Genomic DNA, 24,525 nt, shown 5'->3' on the forward strand with positions numbered 1-24,525 from the left:
TATTGTTTTCAGAGCAAACACGGCCCAACAGCTAAAAGATAAGTAATTTCTACTCTTTGTAGACTAAATACCACAAAAATGACGCATTATTCTGCAAAACTGTCAAATCCTACAGATCAATGTTTTGTAATGTCAAAATGTATATTTAGGGGAGGGTACCTTACTAGATTATACTGTGCATTACACCATACAGCATTGTGGTAACATCGCTAAATATATTATTCTCTTTTACTAGAATGAAAAACACAGTAAATGTCAGAGTGTTTTCCCAGATTACAGAATCCCATTATGTACTAAGACCTATGATATCATTCATCAAAACAAACACGTGCTAATAGCTAAAATGTCATGGCTCACTAGCATCTATGTACTAGAATTTATGGGAGGAAATACAATTCATACATCAGATTACTGTGCCGGTCCCAGGACAGATACTATTACACTATACTACTGCACACTGAAGGGTGCCACTGTCAAAGCAAACATGGGCTAGTTGTTAAAAGCTAAGTGATGTCTACTCTGTGGAATAAGTGCTACAAACCAATGCAGTATCCTACACAACTTTACTGTGCATCAATACATTATCCTGTTAGACTACATATATTTGTAGGGGTTGGTAGGCCCCGCTGTGACGTCACACTCTCCTACATTACTATACTACACTACACTACATGCCAGTTTCAAAGCAACCATGGCCCCAACCATAAATGTCTCTCTGTGCTAAACCACCACCACCACTACGTTCTCTATTACCGTCTCCTCTGAGCTCAGCGAGAACCGAAACTAAGATCCACCGTTAAAACCAGCAGCCAGGTCCCGGTAGTCTGTCCCCGGAACATGTGTACCACTACCGGACCTTCACTACTACATTGGAGCACTATGGCCCAGATACCGGAGGTGTCTAGGAGTCTTTACGTAACGGTCCATTTACATGACTACATCATGTGCAGCTGACATTCTTAAATTCCCCTAATGCAGCGATAAGAGGACAGCAGGCCCCAGTGAGAGTGCGGTCAAACGTCCATCTTCATCATTTGTCAGTGACAGCCGCGGGGGGTAGTCTTCACAGCCAAGCCAGCAGATGTGGCATGAGGCCTCGCCAGAGCAGTGACATAATTTCTGGAAAGGCCGGTAACGTTTGGGTTTCTAATAATAAAAAAACAAACAAGCAAACAACAACAACATCGGAGAGGACGGAACACAACCTACCGAGCAGCAGCAGCCGATGCGTCTGTTTATACTCCCGTTTGAGCTCCTTCAGCGCCCTGTCAATGTTCTTACTGACTTTCTTCGCCTCCTTCTCGGCCTCCTTCTCCTCCACCAGTAATTTGTCCCAGTTTTTCTGTTTTTGGGTGCTCGTCTTTTGAAGTAGCTGCAAGCGTCGGCCGCGGTCCTTCCCCGTCCCCTTACCGCTGCCTCCTCCTCCACCACCGCCGCCGCCACCTCCGTTTTGAATGAGTACACCGTCTGTACCAGTGTCTCCACGGCGGTGCTCCCCGGCCGAGAGCCTGGCAGGGTCCCCGGGGCGCACGGGGCCGCCGCCGCCGCCGCGTAGCGACGAAGTCTCCCCGCATCCCCCGGTGTCTTCCTGGCGAGCTCCCCCGGCGCGCGTCGGCACAGCGGCGTCCGGAGGCTGGTCCGAGTCCGAGGTAGCGTTGGAGATAGATCCGCTCAGGTCCCCGAAGAGCCGTGGACGCAAACTGTAGCACAACCCCATGTTGAAACCAATATTTGTCTGTGAATGTGATTTCTCATAAATTAAAATATCAAAAAAATCGCAGTTGCGCCACCGGCCCTAACGTGCCATCGTTACATTGGAGCTCCAGTGGTGCCTTTTAAGTCCGGATTTGAGCCGAAATCGTGAATGAATTATGCTCCGACATTTGCTATATGTCATCTTGCATTTTCCCCAGTCAGCCTTCGCTTCGTAGTCAGCGGATCACCTGATCCTTTAGTGGACACTGCGGGTCCACCTTACCGTAAGTAACCAAAAGCACAACCTTGGAGAAAAACGCGGCTATCCGCTGCGCAGACAGTCAACAATCTGACTGCACAGTTGTTAGGTGCAATGCATGGCACGTCACGTTACTACAGTATGGCCATTTCGAGAATGCTGGTCATGATTTTCATTCCTCACATTTCATTCCTGCATTTCTAAAGACACATACCTCCGTGGCTCCCCGACCTGCTCCTCATTATCTGATCCAGTACATAATGCTCCTTCATTCTTGGGCCAAATTATTTCTAATTTATTTTTCATATATTTCTTACAAATAGTACCCTCCCCACTTCTCCAATAATAATAATAATAATAATAATAATAATAATAATAATAATAATAATACAGCCATTTATTTATAATGCATATATTGCCCACAGGACACATTATTGGATATTATATGACAGTCAATAAAACTTTATTGATATGGAGCATTTCATACAGATAATGCATTTTAATGTGCATCACATTTGACCTACAAGTCAATAAAGACAGAAACCAAGTGGGGACCATGAAAACAAAAACAACAACAACAAAAAAAGACATATGGAGGAAAAATAGAGAACGACTTGAAACTAGAACGTGTCAGTTTAGCCGTCTGGTGTCTGGGTGACGGCAACAACATAAATATATGCATTAAACAGCCGTTTAGAAATTGAGACAGCAATAAATGCAACATGAAAAGGCAGACTTAAGTTTTTTAAGGAAGGTTTTAAGTATGCAGACTTATCACACGCTTGATGGCAGTGCTTTTGATTTCCTTTTTTTTAATGAACAATAGGTGTCATTTTTATGATTTATCATCTAAATGTCATTTATCAAGCTTTTTTTTTTTTTTTTTTTTTTTTTTTTTCTAAGACGAAAGGGTCTTCCAAGCCATAAATAAGCACAGCCATCACTTTAAAGAAGTGTGAGCTGGTCAGCAAACTGGATCTCCTGGTCTCCTCAGCTAATTTTGAATTATTTGTTGTCAGAGTAGATAAAGTGACGTTTGTAGTCCACGGCGTCTCTGCTGTGACGTCTGCTGTTAATCAGTCAACATTCCATTCGCCATATTTCGCTGAATGAAATGGTCTCGGATCAGTGCCCCTTGTGCCAATTACTAAAGTCAGAAACATGCCTTTGCCTGGGTTTTAATCACCATCAGATGCACTGATGAAAACAAACCACTAGATGGCAGACTTGCGAAGCACATGGAAATACCCACGGTTGCCTGTGGCAGCTAGAACTCAACTTTGTGCTTGATTATTTCTTTATTTGCAGCAGTTGGTTGATGTTTACTTTTATCACCTAGGGATCAACTTAGTCTCAGGCATGTGCACTTTTACAATGAACCCCGCAGGTTTATACATTACCGATGTTACCTGGGCCCACGATAAAATAAAACAGGTTCTTTGTGTATCATGGATTTTGACATCAGTTTTAAATTTGCACTTCTTTGTAATCCATCCATCCATCCATCCATCCATTTTCTTCCACTTATCCTGTTAAGGGTCGGGGGGCTGGAGCCTATCCCAGCAGCCTCCGGGCGTGAACTTATTGGTAATATTACATAGAAATATAATCTAAAATTAGTTTTCCATGCAGTTACCTGGACCTTGATTTCCAGTTAGGTTTGGTAAGGTTTTGTCTCATGAGGGGAAGTCCGTTTTATAATCAGGGTTCACATGAAAACAGAATCCAAACAAGGCCTGAAACCAGTCCCGAGGTCATAGCGCTCCACTGTGGGTGGTCCTGGCAATTTAATGCAGCCTTGACTTTCCAAGGGACTTGTCATCTGTTATAAATGTCCAAACGTTTTCCCCCCAAATTCCTCTCAGAAAAGTGACGGGTCTCTTCAGCAAGGCTACCAGTTACTGCCAAGATCTGGGAAACAAAACCAAGCAATGATAATACAAAATGCCCAAAAAAAAGTAAAAAAAAAACTTCTTCAATCATAAGTTGTCACCCCTGAAGAAACATTAAATTATTCCTCAACAACAACAAAAAAGAGTTTTTGCTGGACTTGGTAGGGGCACAAAACACCCCCCCCCCCCCCCATGTTCTCCTCTGAGTCCTGACACACACTCTCAGTCACATGTTGACTTAATCCACGTCCCTTCACAGGGGATTCTACTGTCTGCTGTGACGTCTTATCCTGGGACAGGTGAGACGGACAGGATTCAGTCAGCGTCACAGCTCCGCTCTCCTTCACCAGGACAACATTCCGCCTCCCCCATCCATCTGCAGTGAGAGAGGTAAAAGACGAGCCCTCACGCGTTTGTGGAGCCTCAGAGTAGCAGTGGTAGGAGGGCTGGTGATGTGCTGATCTTTGCAGGGACGTGTTTGTGACCCCCCCCCCCCCAGACTGTGTGGGGCTCTGAAGGCTTGTCTGGGAAAGGGAGGCAGGCTGCTCTGTGGACCATGAACCGCTACAGCATGTTAAAACAGCTGGGCGACGGCACCTACGGCAGCGTCTTCCTGGGCAAGAGCAATGAGACCGGGGAGCTGGTCGCCATCAAGAGGTGAGGGTTGATCAAGACGTGGCTGTGTTGCCTGGCCTTGAGTTGATAAGCTGATTAAGCCGTGGGTGACATCTGCAGCGAGCTCCAGGTCACCAACATGCTCCATCCTCACATAACTGAGCAGAAGCTTGTGAAATGACAATTTAGGATCCCGTTTTTTTAACATTAATAGTTTCCTAACAACACACTTTTACAATTGTTTTAGTTTTCATTCATGTTTATTCCAGTGTGGACCACATCTACGACGATGGGCTGTTTGAGGGTCCGACTTTGACAGGAAATTAATAATGAATGTTTGCAGAGGCTCCACCGGGCATCGTTTGTGAATGTAAGGTCGTAGTGCAAGCTGATACTACTGGTGACAGTGAAAGTACACCACATAGAGTTCCCCCTCAAAATACACACACACACACACACACACATTTGGTCTACACTGGTCACTGAGGGGGAGCTTTAGGAAAAGTTTCTTGGAGGATCAGCTGAGCGAGGACTGAGCTGTGCCAGTTTACATGTGTTATTTTAACTTCTGCATTTGGTGCTGTGTCATTTTGTGTATCCCAATGTCGTATGTTCTTAACTCTTGGAAATGTCAGCCCACCCGCTTACGTGCGTACAAATTTTTTTTTTTTAATGTTTATCAACGCACATCATGAAAAAAAAGGTCATCTTTATATTGTGGACATTATACGACACGTTAACACTGACACAGTGGCTCCCGACAGATGTGCACGAAAAGGGTCAAAATTCAGAGTCGTTCACTTTACTCCGTCTGCTGCCGTCGTCGCCGTGCAGGTCAGCGAGTCACTGATCAGCCGATGCAAACAACAAGAGCATGGAGACGCTGCACAAATACACAACACAACACAAACGTAGTCCTACTGAGAAATGTTGGTCTGCTATTCTGGCGTTTCGAAAATTCTTCTTTGTTTTTGTAGCAAAAAAAAAAAAAAAAAAAGAAGCACAGTTGGTGCGTGAAATCTTGTTTTTGCCATGAACTGCGTGCAGACATGAATATTCTGACTGTATTCAATTGTTCCATACAACGATTCACCAAAACAACTGAGCAGCCCTGCCTTGTTGTGCAAAGCCAAGTCAGTGTCAAGACGTAGCATCTTCAGTGTACGATGCAGCTCCCGCCGAGCTCAGGGGTTGTTGTTCCGCAACTCTTTAATGCAAAACGTTCAATAAAAGCAAAAAAAAAAAGAAAAGAAAAAGAAATTAAAATACATCCCAGCCTAAGTCAGAGGAGGTTTTTATGATTTAGATTTTGGGTACGTATGTCCTCCAAATGTTAAAAAAAAAAAAAAAAAAAAAGTTTTTTTGCCTCTACGTTTGTCCGTTAGCTCGCGTTGTTGGGTCATCACAGTCAGTATTATTGTATGAAAATATGAATATGATTATGAAAATCATCTCTGTCAACAGGATGAAGAGGAAGTTTTATTCTTGGGATGAGTGTTTGAATTTGAAAGAGGTGAAGGTGAGAATAATGCAAAGAAAATACCACCCAACCCAAATCAAATCTGGCGTTTGTCATCAGTTCTAGTCTGCAAATTCTTTTTTATGTTTTTTCCATGGGTACTTTTTTTACAATAATGTGTACATTTTGTACAGAGCCCGTGTTACCTGTCAAGCAGGCGGCGTGAAAAGTTTTTTTCAGCAGTTTAAAATCCTTACTTTATGTGTCCTATTTTTAGAAAACCAACCTTTCGAGAGTTGGGTGAAAAGGTCATTGGGGGTAAATTTACTGAGGTGATTTTGTTGCCCCTCCTAAACACAGTCGCTGAGGAAACTGAACCACGCCAACGTTGTGAGACTGAAAGAAGTCGTCAGAGAAAACGACAACTTGTACTTCATCTTTGAGTATATGAAAGAAAACCTCTACCAGCTCATGAAGGACAGGTAGGAAGACTACACTCCCCACACGACACACACACACACACACACCCACACACACTGGTGTAACGTTAATTTAACTGCTTGGGTCCGCTTCAGTCTTCGCTTGTCAGTCAGAAATAAGTATTAAAAGATTTGTCCTTCATCCAAAAACATCACCAAAAACAAACTCAACAGGGTTTTGCTTCCCTGGGGATGGGACAGGGGGGTGGGGGGGGGGGGGGGTCAGTTATTAGTGCTGTTGTGGTTCATCCTTGATTCACATAAGCATGATTTTTGGCCTCATATTCAATATTTATCCCCGGCTGTTTTTCTTTTGTCCTCACTGCTGCCAGGGATAAGATGTTTTCTGAAAATGAGACGAGGAACATTCTGTTCCAAGTGTTGTCAGGTTTAGCATTCGTGCATAAACACGGTGAGTCCTTCTGGTTCTTTGTTTGTTTTTCTTTTTTCACCTCCCTGAAATATCTGGGTCGATTGTGTTTTGTCCGGTTAAATCATGTTTTGCTGGAGCTTTTGTTAAAAAAAAGAAGAAGAAAAAAAGAAGTCAAATTTGAGTTGCAAAAAAGTGTGACTTGCGTGAACCAAGTGTCACATGAGAGCACAGAGAAACTAAATGGAAGTTTATTAGACGGGGGTTTTCTTTGAATGACTCTTGTTTTCCAGGGTATTTCCACCGCGATATGAAACCAGAGAACTTACTCTGCATGGGACCTGAGCTGATTAAAATTGCTGACTTTGGACTTGCCAGAGAAATCCGTTCCCGGCCGCCGTACACTGATTACGTGTCCACGAGATGGTGAGAACGATTATTTTAGGACGCGTGGACAAGAAATCTCCACGTTAGAGGGAGGATGTTGATGTGTTGTCTGACCTGAATCAGACTTTTGACTCAGGTTGACGAGCTGTGACGTCACACCACGCACTGCAAAAAATAAAAATAAAAAAATCAGATCAAATTGATGTGGTCGTAGATATTTTGATCAGGAGGTGGACCGCAAAGCGAGCAGACGGCAACAATAAAAACACAAACGGCTGAAAACGAAGACCGCTAGATACACGCCAAACACACCCAGATTAGCCTCATGGATGTCCCGTCCTTGACCAGTCCTCATTTGTTCCGGCCCACCCTTCAGGAGCCCCCCGGGGCTGGTAAGACTCCATCCAGTGACCCCAAACACGAGCTTTAAAATACCCTGAATTCAGAGGATTTATCAACACAGCCAGACTGTGAAACTGAAAACACACTAAATCAAGACTATCAAAAATATTTGTTAACACAAAACCAAATAAAGACAAATTATAAAATACCTGCCAGATGGATTCAAAAATTCAACCCTTTAGTGAGTTCATGTTTCCCGACCAACACCTACTTCTCTTAAATTGACTCCAGCGCTGTTAGTACAGGTACCGGGCCCCGGAGGTGCTGCTCAAATCCGACTCCTACAGCTCCCCCATCGACATCTGGGCGGTGGGATGCATCATGGCGGAGCTCTACACATTCAGACCCTTGTTTCCTGGCAACAGCGAGGTGGATGAGATCTTTAAGATTTGTCAGGTGCTGGGAGCATTGAAGAAGGTGAGCTGCTGGACCACAGACCTCAGATAGACCGGATTAACACCGGCTTAGACCTTAACTAGAGGTCAGACTTCAGCCGTCCATCTATCCAGGCTGTCTCTTGTCTCTCCTTCATCAGTCAGATTGGCCCCAGGGCTACATTTTGGCCACCTCGATGAACCTCCGCTTCCCAAAGAGCGCTCCCACCTGCTTCAAATCTCTAATTCCCAACGCTAGCGACGAAGCGATCACGCTGATGAAAGACATGCTGCAGTGGGACCCTGAGAAGAGGCCAAGTGCTGCTCAGGTACATTTAGACCCGTTTTTAGTTTGGGAGGCCAAAGAGAGAATTGCTTTGCTGCCGCTGGATGTTAAAGGGATTGCAAACGTAATCTTATGCAGAAGAAAAATTGAAGATATTTCCTCCTACTGTTTGATTTCAGGCCCTTCGGTATCCATATTTCCACGTTGGCCAGACCCTCAGTGTCCCTCTTAAGAACCCGGAGCAGCACAACACCAAGGTGAAGGCAGCAGAGGCAGATGCAGAGCCAAAGCCTCTTTCACTGTGTAAGACTGAGGAGCTGTCCCGCCAGTTCAGTCAGACCTGCAGTCAAACCCTTCATCGGCCTCTTTATCAGGTACAGCTCCCTCAGGAGCCAAACACACAACCACCAGTATGTCCCAGAACACAGGGCCAGCGGGAGCCCCTCAGCCTGGTTAAAACCAGGCAGGCCACAGGAGCAGAGAACAGTGAGACCCGAGTGAGGACCGGACGGAGACGATGGGGACAGACGTCTGTCAAGTCCATCGACAGCTGGGACACAGCCGACGAGACGGAGGCGGGAGCCTCTACCTCCAAAAGACCCACCATCAGTTCCCTGAAGGACAGAGCTGCTAATGAGCCCAAGAGCCGGTGAGCAACTCAACCACTTCAGCCCCAAACATCAGCTTCACCAGGGATGGTCCGAAAGGACTCACTCATCCTGGTAACGATCACGTAAAAGCATAAAGATGATAAAGGTAAAATAATGAAAAATATGTTGTTGTTGTTTTTTTGGATTATTTAGGTGCTCAGCGTCAAACGTCTGTTCAGCAGTGACGCCAACAAGCAGCAGTGGACTGAACAGAGTTGACTCTGCAAGCTGGTCCGCCAAGCAGCACTACCTGCGCCAGTCCAGGTACACGCCAGGTGAGACGAGAGGAAACACGACTGTATCTCGAAATGTGTCTGACACATTTCCCCCCGGCAGACGCACGAGTAGCTCCCTGTGGGAACGCCTTCAGGGAATGTCTTCAACTTTGAGACGAAATCAGGAAATTCGCAGCGATTCCTTTTTTTTTTTTTCTTTTTTTTTTTAGGTTAAAGGTCAAAAGAGTCTCACTGCACCTCTGGACTTCGCACGCACACCAAATGTTTTGGATTTTTCTATCAAAAATGTACCACATGGTATCCAAAAGTTCAACTGACACCTAATGTTTCCACACACACACACAAAAAAAAATCGGATTTCTTCTCATGCTCAGTGTCACGTCAGTAAGACCTCCATGTTATGAGTCTGACAGCAGAGGCGTTCTTTGACTGCTGCATATCCTCGAATGACTGTTTGTCGTCTAACAGCATTCCAGCAACAGTGATTTATTGTGCATATGAACCCGCATATCCAGGGAAAATAAAGCCGTGAGGTGTCAGTGCTTACTCAGGTACGGCGATCACACCCGCGCTTGTTTCTGATTGTCAGGTGTAAACCCAAGCCAGGTGGCCAGCAGAGACCCGTGGACCAGCTCGAGCTTCGCCCGAGGACTCGAGGCCCCGCCGAGTGGAGGTAAGATGGCAGATTCTGTAAGCGACCTTCAACTCAAAAGTGTCGGTCTCTTTTTTATCGGTGGGAACGCGCCTCTGTTAATATAATAATATCCAGAATGTTTAAAAACACGAAACCTGTTGGCCTCGTTCCTGAAATGTTTCGAAGACAAATTTGTTCTTTCGCACAACAGTATTTATTTTTAACTCCTAACACACTTGTCCATTGTGGCGTGTACGACTTGCTCTTGTAGCGTTAAAGTCTTTGCAGGTCTCGGTGATTGGCAGTTCAAAGAGATCAAATTTCCGCGTAAGAACATTTCATGAATGAGGCCCAATGACAGGAACAAAGGCTGCTGAGCAACGGAACGAAAGGAAAAGTACGACGACTAGTAGCAGTAAAGAATGTGAAGATTAGTCCATTCTACTTATAAACTTACTGAAACTGATATCTGAATCAACTCGATACGTTCAAATATGCCAAAATGTGTCTGTGTGTTTGATTTGTCGGCGCGTGTGTTGTTCACCAGATGAGAGGTGATGTTCGTGACCTTTGAGAGTCACGTGACCAGGATAAGAGCACAATTTCAGATTGTTAATGTGAAGGTAAAATAGCAGCACTGATATTAACAGTTCAAATGAAACCTTGTCAAAGTGAAGGCAACTTTAAGAAAGGATGACTGTGGACTAGTTTGAACGACCGCTTAGGAAGCAGGTGCCACTGATGGATTTCCTCGTCCTCTCCAGAGTCCTCCATGCCAAACTCCACCACCTGGACCCCCATGAGGACACACGGGTCACCGAGACAGAGATGTCCACCGTCGGGGGGAAACTCTGCCAGTGAGTCCCATCAGATTTCCTTTACGCTGCAGTGCACAGTTACATTTGGGGTTTCCCTAGTGTTGCATGCTAGCGATCAGGCCCACGTCGCTCTCATTACTCCTCAGCACAGTGCCCCCCGCAGGTAGGAAGGAGTAGATATCCTGAAGGAGTCTGAGGATTGTGAACGCTGCAGGGGTTTTTGGGGAAATACGAATGTCAGTCGGATCAATTTGTGTCTTTCCAAACTAAAATGTCACCCACTTTTGTTTCTGGATAGTTGATCTGTCGTCAGCTGCTGATCTAAGAATTGAGTCTAAAGTTAAGCCATCCAAGAACCCCTGGAATGAAGGTAAAAAATACAGTATATATATGAATCAGCTTTTAATGCAAAAATGCAGCTTGAACTTAGTGTCTAAACTGATTTTTTTTTTATTTATTTTTTATTTTTTAGCTGACACACATTCCTCTCACTGTTGTGATGATCTGCCAGACGATAGATGGAGGAGCAGATCTTTGAATCCTCAGATCGAATGTTCTAACAGCAGCGGTGCAGGGAAGAACTCCTCCAGACACTCACACACGCTGCCGATACACGGACGGGTGGACTGGACCGCCAAATACGGAGGCCACTGGTAGACAGATGGAATTAATAGGATGGCTGCTGATGACAAAAAAAAAAAAAAAAGGATGCGGATCTCAGGGGGTCACACCAGGACAAGAGGGTCTGTTCAGATCTGGTGGAAGGAACCAGAACCATCCTGTTCTTCTGCCAGAAACCGGGACCTCCACCGGGGACTCCAGTGGGTCCAGTACAAGGGAGAGTGCAACAACCTCACTAGTCTTTGAGGGTGTGAGGCCCCAGAGACTGGACTAACACACAGAAAGAACAGCTGACTCGCAAGCGTCAGGCGGACAATAATTTATTTTTGTGTACGGAGTTTAAAAAAAAAAAAAGGTTTAATGTCAACGAAGTGAGATTTTGTGTTAAAGCAAACATCTTCAGACAGAAGGAGAAATGTTTCTCAGGGAAGAGAGGAAGACGTGGGCGGATTTGATTAAGAGCTGAAGTAAACAGGTCAGAGGGGTGAAGGCCCTCAGAGTCAAGCACTTCTGTTATTTTTACACACCAGCAAGACGCTTTAATTAAGTATCTCCTCTCATTGACGAGGAAGCGAGCATACTGTTTAACGGCAACGGGCACAGTGCAGAAATACACTGACTTACTGAAAACCGCGCTCACGTCCATCAGGGCTGTTGCAAAAAAAAAGAAAAAGAACATTTCCATTACAATATATGAATATGAAATACAAAAACAGCAGTAAAAATGCAATAAAAATGAGTTTGTCTTATTTGGCCGCTCTAGTGACGACGTGGTGCTGAGCTGGGATCTGAGTCACATGACATGAAAGCTATTAAAAAAAACAAAACAACCAATCTTTCCTTGAAATATTCAAATACGCAGACTTATCCTGAAAATAGAATTTCTTAAACCCCAAAAATCGAAGTTCATCACAAACTCACATTCAAATACTCTTTGCTGCATGACACCATTTATGAGATTTTGTTTCAACATGTTCTCAAAATCCGCGTGAAGGGATTCAAAATAGCCATTAAAAATATAGGGCTTTTATTTTCTCTTCCTCCGTCAATCAAACAGAAACTTTCTGATTCTGAGAAACGTCTGCGTGGACGTCCTCAGGTTCATCCATCGTTCTCTGACTGCCATCAACTGGGTGGACCCCAGTACAGGCAGAAGCTGATCTGGAGTCAGTTGGAACATCCCAACTTAAAACTAACTTTACCGTAATGAACAGAAAAGACGCGGACACATTCAGAATGTGACCACTTAAGGCTGTTTTTTTTCCCCCCTCTTTTTTTTTTTCAATAAATTCTGAAACTCTTAATAATCAACGACTTTTTAAGGATTATGTAATAAAGGTATTAAGGTTTTATGTAATAAATTTCATAAATGTAAGAAAGTACAAAATATGCATGCCACATTTTATACAAAACCCATGTAGAAGGATACGCCATGGAGAAGGCAAATATACAGTACAGGATGTTCTGGGGTTAAAAAAAAAACAAAACAAAACAAAACAGAAAATCTAAATTTACAAAATATTGGTCGTTTTTAACTCCACAATGTTCCCTGAACCTCTTAAAAACACACAGCCAGCAGCGCCTCGACTCTGCTCTCTCTCCCACATCCACGTAGTTTCAGGATCTGCGAGGTCTCTGTCGCATTCCAGCCAGGATCCTCGCCACCATCAGCCCACTGGGAAAAGATGACAACATTTCCATCAGGACACTATTTCTTGACATTCAGGATATTGTAAAAGTGTCATTCCAGGAATATTTGTGAAACATTAAAAAAAAAAGGAAAAGCAGGGTGTTACCTTGTTAGAGCCATTAAACCAGCAGGCATGAACTTCCAGGAGGTCAGGAATCTCGCTCCCATCAGCAGGGCCAGTGTGGCCGAGGTGCCTGCACACAGGTACGGGGTTACAGGCCTGCTGTCAAAGCCACAGCAGGACTGGGCAGCTGGACTGAACTACACACTCTCACCCAGCGACAGCCAGACGTTCTCAGGATTTTGAGATGCCAGACAAGCGCCGACAGCAGACAGCAGACCGAACAGGAGCCCGGCAGCCAGGGAGGTGACGCTGCCTGTGGGGAGGAGAACACGTTCACAGCCGTGTCATCTGCCGCTAGAACCACAAATGTTCCTGCGTGGGTTCTCTCTGGTACTCCAGCTTCCTCCCACAGTCCAAAGACATCAAGAGGGGACCAGGTTAATCCAGACTCTAAATTGACCGTAGGTGTGGCTGGGAGAGCCAATGGTTGTCTGTCTCTATGTGTTGGCCCTGTGATGGACTGGTGACCCGTCCAGGGTGAACCCCACCTCTCACCTGAGGGCTGCTGGGATAGGCTCCACCCTCCTGCGACCCTTAAAAGGATAAGCTGTAGAAAATAGATGGATGGAACTGGCTCCATTAAAACCAGTTCACAGTGGTTCTGAAGCACATCAGGGTGACTTACGTCACAATGAGATGACAACAAAAAGCTACAAGATGACGTCAGCAGCTGCGGATGAGCAAATGGCTCCTTGTCTGACTGGATGTTTGCTGTTTGAACGGTCGTTTTACCTGAACAATGGTCACATGGTGCTTTTAGGAGGATAATTGTTTTGTCGTTGAGGAAATAAAATAAAAGGTCAATCATGATCACGTCACTCACTGCGTCACTCACCTCGCCTCTAAATCACCAGTAATTTCAGAATAAACTGTCTCGTGCGCCTCACTGACAAACTCTCTGCATTTCTCAGATTGAAACACCTGCTTTTGGATCTGCATTTCGCAGGGAATGTGCACACCCGGAACCCCTCCTCTGTACCGGCTCCTGGGCTTCAGCGGGTCCTCCCTACCTGCTTTAAACCAGCCGATGATTCCTCCTGCAGCCACTAGGACAGCGTAGCTGAAGCCGATCCAGTCCAGAGCCATGACCCGAACCCTGCCGCTCCTGCCGGGACACCGCGGGTGAGGTCTGGGCTGCACAAACTCATTACCAGCACTGCTACATGACGTCATTTACCGTTTCGAGTTACATGACGACGAAGCAAACGAGTCTATTTGTTGAGCGTCAAACTGATAGAAAATGATTAACGACTACTCTAGTTAAAACATTCGTCTCACCTTAGGTTATCACCAGTCCTGAACAGGCAGCGTCCGGAAGTTAGCTTGCGTGTCACTTCCGGGGTCAAAATACGCTTTCAAAGTAAAAGTAAAGGATTTTCTTTTTAAAAAGTTAGATTTTATATCCTCAGATATGGAGGAAGGTTGATATTATGAGCTGGATTTCACCCCACAGTTAACAAATTCTGTCATTCAAATATGCAATGACCAGTTAGCGCCTCCATGTGGGAACCATGAATGCATCACACACATCCAAACGTTTTGTTTTTGTCCTCTCCTTTTATTTTGCATCAATTTTCCAACAACTCAAAGTCCTGAGTCATGAGAGGCCTTGGACAGGGGTTCTCAGATAGGGGTTAGGGTTGATTCCTCGAATAAAAAAAAATACAATAAAATAAATTAAAAAAGATTAAATATGCCTCCTTAAAAAAATGCTGTTTAATTTTAGATTATTTAAAATGTGGCCTATTAGTGTGTGTGTGTGTTTGCAAATTTTGATTTTTGGGAGGTCTGAGCTGAAAAGATTGCCATCTGCTGGTTTAGTTATCAAAGTTCTACCCAAGTGTCCTTGAGCAAGATCCAGACATTCCAAAAAAGAAGTCCTACAAAGATTAAAAAGTACAATACGAATTCAGCCTGTTTTCAGTTTTTGGTAGTAAATATATTTATGACAAAAAAGGCATTTACACTCAAAAGACTGTAAAACTGGATTTCCATAGTAAAAACTTCACACATCAGTTGGTGCCAAATGACAAAAAAAAAACAAAACAGTCCAGGAACTATAAACACTTTTATTTTTTCTTTCCAACCTTTTTCTTCTTTTTGGGTTTGCTTTCATCCTCCAGTACAACTTCTTCTGATGTGATTCGGACTCTCTTTGTCTTCGAAAGCTCCTGAGCGAGTTCTACAACAGAGACAGCACAGCGCAGCGCGTTACACAGAAACAGTCGGATTCTTTATTTCTCTGTTCTGGTGAAAGCTCTCCGGACGTGCCAGCCCTTCAACACTCGGCGAGAGCTGGAGCGAACATCACCTTCAGACGTTGTCGCCGCTGCAGCTGGACTCTCGGCCGCCTGCTTCACCGACGAAGGCTTCCACACAGCGAGGCACGTCAGCCTGGCTGTGGTGTTCACTTCCCCCAGGAGAGTGGGAGGTTCCAGCTCCTGTTAGCCAGCAGGAACGGATCATTCACAAATGTGTCGTGGTGGATTTTGTAATTTTAAACAACTTCATTCTTATAAATGAGAGTTTAGGTCATCTACCTGGTTTGAGTTATTATTGTCATTGGGGAATTTTAGTACACAGTTTTGCAAAGTACAAATATGTCAAAAGGGTTATGAGTCGAATTCAAAAGGTAAACATGCAGCTTCTTTGGTTTGAGCTGCGAGTAAATAACTCAAACTGAAATCTCAGGAGCTGCAGGGACGTGCCTCTTTCAGCTGGAGCTTCCACATTTTGATGAATCCATCGTTTGAGGCCGTCACCATCACACAGAAATCCTCCATATCGAAACTGTCGACAGCTTTCACCCTGAAATTAAACGCAGCATTAATTTATCTTCCACTGATCAGAAGCTTGGACAGCATCTAATTAATCAGATCAGAAACACGAGATGCAGCTCACGATACTTTAAAAACCTACTGACACAGGCAGAGTACAGAAGTCTAAGATGGGAGACAGGTGATTTTTTTTTTTTTTTTTAAATAACAACAGCACAACAGAAAAGTGGCGTCGTTAAATTCTTTGACAAGTCGCAACATATTTCACAATTTGTAGAGGAAGTTCTCCAGTCCAAAATGGCTGAAAATGCCGTGCGCCAGTTTTGCAACGGAGCGATCGGTTAGCCTGCACTTGCTGTCGATGTCTTTGATAACTTTGTGACACAGAAAGCCCTGAAGTTACCTGGTTTCGTGAGCTTTGAACTCACACACCCACTTCTCCTTCCCCACATCACAAAGCCTCACTGTTTCATCGTCCCCTGCCACAGCCAGGATGGAATTCTGGGGAAAAAACAAGCAGTTTTTAAACCCCGGGTCGTCTCAGCCACACCATTCTCCAAGAGGGAGACACTTCAGGAAACTCACATTTAAGAACTTAACAGACGAGACTCTCTTGGGGTTTGTGAGCTTCGCTGTCACAGACGCCGTCTCCAGGTCGTACAGGTCCACTTTGTCATTTATCACGACTGCATATTTGTCCCCGTCAGGAGACCATCTGACTATGTGAGCATCTGTGACACGCGTGGAGAGAGGAAGCTTCATGTTAGCACCGACACAAAAATACTAGGGGTGCAACAAAACACACACCTTACTGAGCCGTTCACAGCGATGGTCTGGGTTCCGTACGCACTACGAAACCAACAGTTACACACATATTTTATCAACGTCTGACGATGTGCTCTGTGCTGAAAGCTCAGTGGCTCTGCGTTCGACTGCGCTGCCTGCACTGTCAAGCGCCGATTCACTGAGCTGTGCCTCCCACATGCGTTCAGACCAAAACAAGCTACTGAGACAGAAGCTACACGGGAGGCTAGCTCCTTGCAACATGGCTGATGCCTCTAATGCACCCGAAATCGAAGATCCTCCAGATCTGGCGTGTGGAACTACGGTGGCTCTCGTGTTTAGTGAGACCCTGATGGCAAATACAAGGGCATGTTGCAAGTGTCACACAACGATAAACGACAGCTGCAGAAATACGACAAACATGACAACACATTTACGCCAACGTCACCCCGAGACGAAAATAGGTGGAACCAAACAAAAACAAGGAACTCCAACAACACCCGCGCTCCAAGCTTTACCATTTGGAGAGCCGTTAGTAATTTTAATAAAACTACAAGTAAAACGAGGCATGGAAATTTCTCTTTTTTGTATCGAAAAGTGACTCTAAAATACTGAACCGAACCGAACTGCGAATTTTGTGTATCGTTGCACCCCTGATGAATACCTCCCCGACAAACCATTCATGAACTTGACAGTTCCGGAGAAACTTACTCTGCTTGATGTTTTTGATGAAGGCTGATCTTCCATTAATTAGATTCCATGTTCTGAAGGAGGACAACAGTTGTAATTACAAACACTGTCTGATGCCATCACTCACCTGAATGACTTTCAGAGAGAGATGATGATTTCACCTGAGTGTTTTATCTGTCCCAACTGAGAGAGCGAGTTTCCCCGAAGGATGGACGGACAGCGACGTAACATGGCCTCTGAGGGGGAGAAAAGAAGAGAGAATTAAAGCGATACTTCGACTAGAAAGGGTGACTGGCTTTTTTTTTTTTTTTAGATATTCACAATTCAGAATCTTGAGCTCTCAAAGGCAACTGGTGGATTATTTAAGGTGCGTCTTGATAGAAAAGACGTGGATTCTGCTGGTCGATGCGCTTGAGAGCTTGTAAGCCGATGTTTTTGGGCAGTTTTGCTGTTGGTAGCTGTCAGCTGCCATTGGCTTCGTGCTAAATGTGCCTGGCTGACCTCTGGATTCCCAAAGAACTGATGCAGAGTAGGAGAAGTTGTTGTGAGTTGTCTGAGGAACCTCCACACACTCCAGGACGCAATCCCCTCTCCATACTCACTTGTGAGCTCTGATGGACTTCAGACACTCCCACTTCTTGGTGCTCCACACACACATCAGTCCGTCTTCTCCTCCGCTCAGTAAATGAGACGTCCCATAAAACTCAAGGCAGGTGATGGTGCCTGCACAAGATAGCAGCATCAACTGGTTGGCCACACAGCTCCTTCCTTTAATAAATCCATTAAGTTGTTGCTTGGAACGAAAGCGCTCACCGTCGTGATGCAGCAGGGCCCCGTGTTCAGTTTTCTTCTTCATGTCATACACCTGGACGGTCTCGTCTTTACTTCCTGTCACAACGAACCTCTCGCTGGCTGCCACCGCTGACACCGAAGCGTTGTGAGCATGATGCGTGAAGTCAGCCTTGGCTGTCCACTCCTGCGAGTCGAACCACAATACACAAACGTAAGCAACCACCAACATCCCGGATGTTGACCTCAGCGAGACGCAAGAGCCTGACAGACCTGGAAGACGCGCCATTCACATTCCATGATAGTTCAGTTGTTCCTTTCACTCGGTAGACATGAAAACAATACAACTGTTACAGACACCCCCCCCCCACTTACTTTTTCATCAGTTTTTATTCGGTATCCAAAGGCGACCTGCTCGTAGCTTCCAGCTATCAGCTCCAGTACAGCTGCCATGCCGCCTCCTGTTGCTAAGTTAGCTTCCTCCTAGCTTTAGTTTCTTTAACTAAATTAGTGCCAACTATTTGAAGCGACAGTGAGGAACAGCCTGAGAGCAACGATACCTGCAAGACCCCGAGGCAACAGAGGACGTAAACTGTCCAGGTACTCTACTTATAGAACATTATTTTTTTTGGATCAACCAGCCACACACGTTCCAACACCAAAACAACGTGTGGAACCACTGCGCTTGCGCGAATACCCCGTCCTTCCCCCTCCCTGTCGGCAGCGGCTTTCAAATTAAAAGCAGGAATTTCAAAAATTTATCTCCATTTTTTCTATTTCGAGGACTTGAGGATTTATCAGAAACCCCCCCCCCCCCCCCGATCCAGCCATTTTGGATTTCTAGAATAAATTAGACCAGTTTGGTCATGTTTTCTAAATGTTGGATATTTAACTAAAAATCCAAAAGTTACATTTAAATATTAAAGCACAACATTACTCACAATTTTTTCCCCCTATTTATAATAAGTAAGGGAAACCTGAGCAGCTCATGGCCCTCAGTAACTGAATTTACAGTTTTAAATTTTTGATGGGAAGATCTGGACCACATCCACCCCCCCTTCGGTCCCTCCATACAGACCTAATTATCAACCCAGCTGGAGTAATAACCCGCCCTAATGGCAGGTAGGAGGTGCAGATTTTTTTCTTCCCCTCTTCTAATTGGCTTGATTCTGTTGAAACGTCATGAGTGACGGCTCGGATAACTGTCTACATAATAGGGTCGTTTTCTGAGGGGCTGCGAGACGTCCGAATACTTTCCTTTCCGCGGAATCATGGCATGGAGGTAAGTGTTGCAAAACAAGATGAAATACATCCGAGGAAGTTCAATCAACGTGAATTTGTGTGTCTCCTGGTCTGTGCATCGTTCCTGTATGTCACATCTTGCTGTTTTCACATTTTCCCCCAACACTTTGTTGTCATAAAAACAGAGTTATTTGACGCAGCAACATCGTAACATGAGACGACGCAGGGTTCCACTTGCTGTTAATGTGTAGAAAAAAAAAGTACCAGTGTGGAGTTTTGGTTTTCTGGGTCTCTTTTTACAGTTTTGTCCTCCTGCTTGAGCCCAAGTCAAGATCAGATCTTTGTATTATCCTGCATGTATTTGATTGTGGTTGGGTGCAGCTTGTAGTGATATGTGGAATTATGCAACAGACGGAGAACAAACCGAGCACAGTTGATCAGAAGCAGCCCCTGCAGTGGATGTAAAACTGCTGTTCCTCCTTCTCGAGACGTTCATCACGCTAAATTAAGAACAGAGGCGTATCTGTCTTAGTAAGCCCTTCCTGTCAAGATTTCTTTGTCAATCTTTTTCCTGTGTGAAACTTCTCTACTCAGTTGGCAGCAACGGTCTTTTCCATTTCACTTCTTTTATAATGATGCACAATGAAGAAGGGCAGCAAGGTGCAATTTCAAACCCCGTAACAAAGCAACCGCTCAGGGGCTGATATTACAACCCGAACCATCGCTGTTTGGCTGCTAGAAAACTGCATCTGGAAGTGTCCCAGCCTGCAGGAGTGGAGAGGAGTCGCCGGGGAGGTGGGCTCAGTCCTGCACAAGTTTTCCCCCTCTGGCACTGTGTTGAATAACACAAGACGAATCCCAGTTGGTTCGATTAAACACAGAACCACAGTTCAGCAGAGAACCTGCAATTGTTACATGAGCGTCAGACAAGACTCCATTTAAAAAAAGACAAAACAAGTAGCACATTAAAACTGGCAGATGTGCAGCAGCTCTTCTCAATGTTGAAATATAGAACGTGCCTTCACAGGTTCATTCACACATGAGAAATGAACGAAATGGTGCATGTGCATCTTAACATTTCTGGCACAATGACACATGGCCTCGATTCCCTTGCGTAAAACAGGAAGATGTCTGGGAAACCTGGATCAAACAGACTGCCTGAGGTTTTCTATCCTCATAAGCAGCCTCCCTGACAGGCTTTCCTAAATGAATTCATCCTCAGTCGGTTCTGAATGACCTGCAGCCTAAGGGGAACGTTCTCTGGTGGATAAGCGGTATAGAAAATGGATGGATGGTTCTCTGTTGGTACTTTGTTCTCTTCAAGACTTTGCAAGTGGAAAGAGTTCCACTGGTACAAGTTTACGTCCGCAGAACATTCTGAGAACGTCTCCGATGTTCCCACCGCTAGTACCGAGTTGGGACGTTGTTTGAGGAAACACTCAGTTTGGTCTCAGAATGTTTTGGGGGGAAGTTATGTGGTGGAAGAACAAGGGAACATTTTGTGGGGCCTTGGAATGTTAGAAGGACCGTTATTACGGGACGTTCCCTCTCGGTATTCACACAACATTCTCTGAATATTTTCAGGCTATTAAAATATAGAGTTCTTTTAAGAGAAGGGGGTGCTCTGTTAATGTTTAGGGGAACATACAGGACGTTCCCACGAAGGATCTCCTTTTCTTTGTTTGCAGAACCTATTATTACATTAGAGGAGCCTGTCGAGGACCAACTAGCAATGTTAGTTTTTCCTTCCATGTTGGTGCTCGCATCGTTCTGCGAGAACGTTTGCTTTACATATCACTCTAGGAGCTTCCTGCTGGAGACCTCGACGGAACGTCTTGTTTACATTTTGCTAGAATTTTTCCTAAATGTTCCCAGAACATCTTGAAAGTTCTCTGAATGTTTCTCAACCTGCTCTAAAGACCTTGAAAGGCGGGGTTCACCCCGGACGGGTCGTCTGTTACAGGGCCACCAGGGGCCATTAGTGGTTCAGTATCTTGCTCAAGGATACTTGGACATGGTCCCTGGGGGGGGCGAGGATCGAACCAGCGTCCCTTCAGTTGCCAGATGGCCACTCTGCCTCCGAGCCACGTCGCCCCCTTGAAATAAAAGAACTGAACTCTTAAAATGATCCCATCGATTTACTTTCAACTAAAAAAAAACTCCCTGCTTCCTTTTGTTGTTTCTCAGCCAAGGAGAAAACCAGGAGCTCGGCGAGGTGTTCAACCAACTGTGGCGTCTGGACATCAACCGCCTGAGGCCGGGGATCGACTACATCATTTCCCTCCAGGTCGGTCAGGGACCAATCTGGTCTGCCTTCACCGAGGTCTACATTTCAAAGAATGCGTTGCACGTCAGTCTCATGTGTGGTGTCACGTGCAGGCAGTCGCATCAAACCAGAGCAAATGAAGTAATGTGAATAAATGCTCAGAGTGGATGGTAAAACTGCACTCTGACATAGCATTTCTTCGACTCGACTCTCATATTAAAGGTGAATCTCGAGTGTATTTTGTCCTGCCTGCTGAAGTCTCATCATGTTTGTGTTTCTGCTCCGTCTTGCTCAGGGGAGGGCCGGCTACGTGGCTCAGGGCAGCAATTACGCCCGGGACCGGGCCGGGGCGCCCCTCTTCACGTATGTCAACGAAGACAAGCTGAGGAGTATCGAAACGTACAATCGTATGTAGATGCCAGGGTCTTTTTAAGGGACATTTGTGCTTCCAAAAGCACCTTTCTGTGTTTTTAAAAGTTCCCCCTTTCATGCAGATTTCATCAACCTGCTGGACAACTATGAGACTTCCACGGGGGTGGCAGAGACGGTCACCTCAGAGGAGCTTCACGAGAACAAGCTCTTTCTCGACGCCATACTGGAGACGGATGTGATGAAGGTAACTGAAACAACAGTCCGTCAGTTATTTATAGACCATCTACTTTTGTTCAGGTTGGATATTTTTTGCAAATTCGAAAGGTTTGTTTTGTTTTTTGTCTGGTAAAAGTCACCTGTTCAGTTATTATTTAAACCTAATTTTGATTTTGGTGCGTGCTGTAATTTTGTTTAATGCCGATTATACTTTACAACAAAATCCGTACATTTTGTTCTTGGGTTGTTTTTGTTTTTGTTTTTTTTGTGTGTGTGCAAATTTTTTATTTTGTTTCTCTAAACCTTTGCTCTATTTTTTTTGTGTTTGTTTTCCATGCATCATACTTTCAAATTATTTCTTCACAAGCATCACTTGCAAAGTCACGAGTGCCATTTCTTTCTCACAGTGTGCTCACGAGTATCTGGTCAGGAAGAGGCAATCGCCATCAGATCCGGCGCAGTTCAAGAAGCAGCTGTACGACATCTGGTTCCGCTTGTACCACCGGGAGAGGAGCGGAGGGTGAGTTTTGACCTTCCAGCAGGGGGAGCTCTAGTGCTGAGGGAATGTCCTGTGGAATGATGGAAGAAGATTTCCAGTATGGGGTGAAACTCATCAGCATCAGGGCTGACTTTCTGCAGCTGAAGCTGAAGATCAGGACACACACACACACACACACACACACATCTCTGTCTCTCAGAGCCAATAACATATCTAAAAATATCTGTGTGGATAAATGCAGTAATTGAACAAATGTAGTGTGTTCCAAAATGAAAATACAAACATCTCAACTCCGTGCCTGTTTACTAGCTTTATCTGGGGTCAGTAACAGCGCCTGATCATCAAGGGAGGGGGCTGTGCTTCGTGGTCATGTGACATCTGCTGTGAGTAAATGTGTTCAGCTACTGCTCTCAAGGTCAAGAGTCAACATCAACACCAAGGACTGAATCTGTCTGGAAGGGTACTCCAGTGTGTTTGGTTGCAAAATGTGATACATTCATCAGTGTTTTTAGTCCAGATCAGTTCTTTTTATTAAAAAACAAACAAAACAGTGGAAACGCAAAATGAAAGGGATTGAAGCTCTAAAGGCTCTAATCTGAGACGAGTGGGTTTCTTGCCTCTGTTCCCTGTAGTGAGGACTCTTGCGGATTTGAACACGTGTTTGTTGGAGAAACAAAGTTTGGCCGGGAGATCATGGGCCTCCATAACTGGGTCCAGTTCTACCTGCAGGAGAAGCACAAGCATGTGGACTACAAAGGCTACAAAGCAAGAGCGAACAAAGACACGGTAAGAAAAGAATATGAAGACACGGAACTTGTCTCTGCGAAAGCTGCTCGAATGTTCTTGGCATCTTTGACCTTTTCGATGTTCCTATCAGTGGAAATTCAGCCTCTTTTGGATCAGTTTATTACTCATCATGTCCGCCTCCATATATTGAGGTATAATTTCCCAGGCTAACGTTAGTCACCGTCGTTTTTCAGCCTGATGAAGACGACCACGTCCTGAACCTGCAGTTCAGTTGGAAGGGTTTGGTGAAACCCGTCGGCGGCTCCTTCATCGGCGTCAGTCCCGAGTTCGAGGTGGCGCTCTTCACCATCATCTTCCTCGTGTCAACTGAGAAGATGACAACGGTGACGGTGAAAGTGGACGAGTACCTGCTGGAGCTGGTCGTGTATCGGCACGGGCGATCCATCGGCACCTCCTTCCCCAAACTGATCAGCAGCAACAACAGGGATTTGTAACATTACTCTTCATGAGCTGTTGTGTAAAATACACAAGCTTTTGTTGATTTCTTTTCTATGCATGTTTACTTGCCTGCCTGGATCAGGTTTTCCTTGCACTAAAAGCTTAAACTGTTATACAAGCATAACCGTAGTTTTAAAATGCCAATGTCTTGTTTCTCCCTTTTTGTATATTTTAATAAATAACCCACCATAAAGTAGTGATGGCTTGTTGTTCTCTCATAAAATAACTAATCTGCAGAGATTACGGTACGCTTGCCTTCCAATGTTTGTGGAAAAAAAGTCACACGGACATTTTTTGCACTGATTTTTGTCTGTAAGGTAGACGTTTCGACGCTCCCTTTATATAAGAGGTTTGACTGTGGAAATGAGAGTGAAATTTCCAGATATTTTACAGTCAATTTTACTTTTCTAATTACACACACACAGTCATCAAAACAACAACAAAATCAGCACAAACAGCCAGTCCGCAGTTGTAGCAGAAAAAATGGCAAGATTTGCTGCTTAAGAAATAAAGACAAGTCTGTACTGCTGATGTTTCCTAAGCAATACAAATAAAATATGAAACTGAAGTTTAAAGGGGAAATTAACAGAGCAACATCATGCATTCTCCAATACATTCAAGTTCTTCACTTAAACCATCAGCTCATCTGGGAGCA

The 24,525-nt window shown here is 44.7% G+C and overlaps 5 protein-coding genes across 10 annotated transcripts in view; 2 read left to right on the top strand and 3 right to left on the bottom strand.

Moving 5' to 3' along the window:
* LOC147261966 (guanine nucleotide-binding protein G(olf) subunit alpha) overlaps nt 1-2,023 on the bottom strand; it is a 50,786-nt gene extending 48,763 nt beyond the window's left edge. Inside the window, exon 1 of the mRNA XM_086204300.1 lies at nt 1,210-2,023. Coding sequence (XP_086060426.1) covers nt 1,210-1,717 — 508 coding nt within the window. The 5' untranslated portion in view covers nt 1,718-2,023. The remainder of the gene's footprint in view (nt 1-1,209) is intronic.
* A 2,125-nt stretch (nt 2,024-4,148) lies between these two features.
* Nucleotides 4,149-12,742, top strand: LOC147261967 (serine/threonine-protein kinase MAK-like). Of its 3 annotated transcripts, none has more exons than XM_086204307.1 (14): nt 4,149-4,236; nt 4,317-4,503; nt 5,926-5,980; nt 6,281-6,402; nt 6,732-6,811; nt 7,063-7,195; nt 7,804-7,975; nt 8,094-8,261; nt 8,398-8,867; nt 9,022-9,143; nt 9,694-9,777; nt 10,503-10,595; nt 10,855-10,926; nt 11,029-12,742. In XM_086204307.1, exons 2-14 carry the CDS (start codon nt 4,403-4,405, stop codon nt 11,211-11,213), a joined length of 1,857 nt encoding a protein of 618 aa, XP_086060433.1. In that variant the 5' UTR covers nt 4,149-4,236; nt 4,317-4,402; the 3' UTR covers nt 11,214-12,742. The 3 variants fall into 3 exon arrangements, with proteins under 3 accessions (XP_086060433.1, XP_086060435.1, XP_086060434.1); XM_086204308.1 differs by having other exon boundaries at nt 4,154-4,236; nt 4,346-4,503; XM_086204309.1 differs by lacking the exons at nt 6,732-6,811; nt 7,063-7,195.
* On the bottom strand, nt 11,482-14,314 carry LOC147261968 (transmembrane protein 14C-like). Of its 3 annotated transcripts, none has more exons than XM_086204314.1 (5): nt 14,270-14,314; nt 14,002-14,096; nt 13,143-13,244; nt 12,974-13,061; nt 11,482-12,852 (listed from the first exon to the last, which is right to left on the bottom strand). In XM_086204314.1, exons 2-5 carry the CDS (start codon nt 14,075-14,077, stop codon nt 12,795-12,797), a joined length of 324 nt encoding a protein of 107 aa, XP_086060440.1. In that variant the 5' UTR covers nt 14,078-14,096; nt 14,270-14,314; the 3' UTR covers nt 11,482-12,794. The 3 variants fall into 3 exon arrangements, with proteins under 3 accessions (XP_086060440.1, XP_086060441.1, XP_086060439.1); XM_086204315.1 differs by having other exon boundaries at nt 14,169-14,281; XM_086204313.1 differs by lacking the exon at nt 14,270-14,314 and having other exon boundaries at nt 14,002-14,263.
* Nucleotides 14,315-15,040: 726 nt separating this feature from the next.
* pak1ip1 (PAK1 interacting protein 1) lies at nt 15,041-19,103 on the bottom strand. Of its 2 annotated transcripts, none has more exons than XM_086204311.1 (10): nt 18,972-19,103; nt 18,055-18,217; nt 17,844-17,964; nt 17,403-17,477; nt 17,263-17,315; nt 16,354-16,499; nt 16,172-16,269; nt 15,700-15,799; nt 15,303-15,432; nt 15,041-15,173 (listed from the first exon to the last, which is right to left on the bottom strand). In XM_086204311.1, exons 2-10 carry the CDS (start codon nt 18,095-18,097, stop codon nt 15,061-15,063), a joined length of 879 nt encoding a protein of 292 aa, XP_086060437.1. In that variant the 5' UTR covers nt 18,098-18,217; nt 18,972-19,103; the 3' UTR covers nt 15,041-15,060. The 2 variants fall into 2 exon arrangements, with proteins under 2 accessions (XP_086060437.1, XP_086060436.1); XM_086204310.1 differs by lacking the exon at nt 18,972-19,103 and adding an exon at nt 18,406-18,745.
* Nucleotides 19,104-19,200: 97 nt separating this feature from the next.
* Nucleotides 19,201-24,216, top strand: LOC147261970 (uridylate-specific endoribonuclease C). The gene is made up of 7 exons (XM_086204312.1): nt 19,201-19,312; nt 21,460-21,559; nt 21,834-21,945; nt 22,033-22,154; nt 22,534-22,646; nt 23,258-23,411; nt 23,606-24,216. Exons 1-7 carry the CDS (start codon nt 19,302-19,304, stop codon nt 23,864-23,866), a joined length of 873 nt encoding a protein of 290 aa, XP_086060438.1. The 5' UTR covers nt 19,201-19,301; the 3' UTR covers nt 23,867-24,216.
* Nucleotides 24,217-24,525: the final 309 nt, after the last annotated feature.

The sequence above is a fragment of the Aulostomus chinensis genome, chromosome 5, assembly GCF_037954235.1.
Source record: "Aulostomus chinensis isolate RoL2024-O1b breed Wild chromosome 5, RoL_Achi_v1.0, whole genome shotgun sequence".
Taxonomy (NCBI): Eukaryota; Metazoa; Chordata; class Actinopteri; order Syngnathiformes; family Aulostomidae; genus Aulostomus; species Aulostomus chinensis.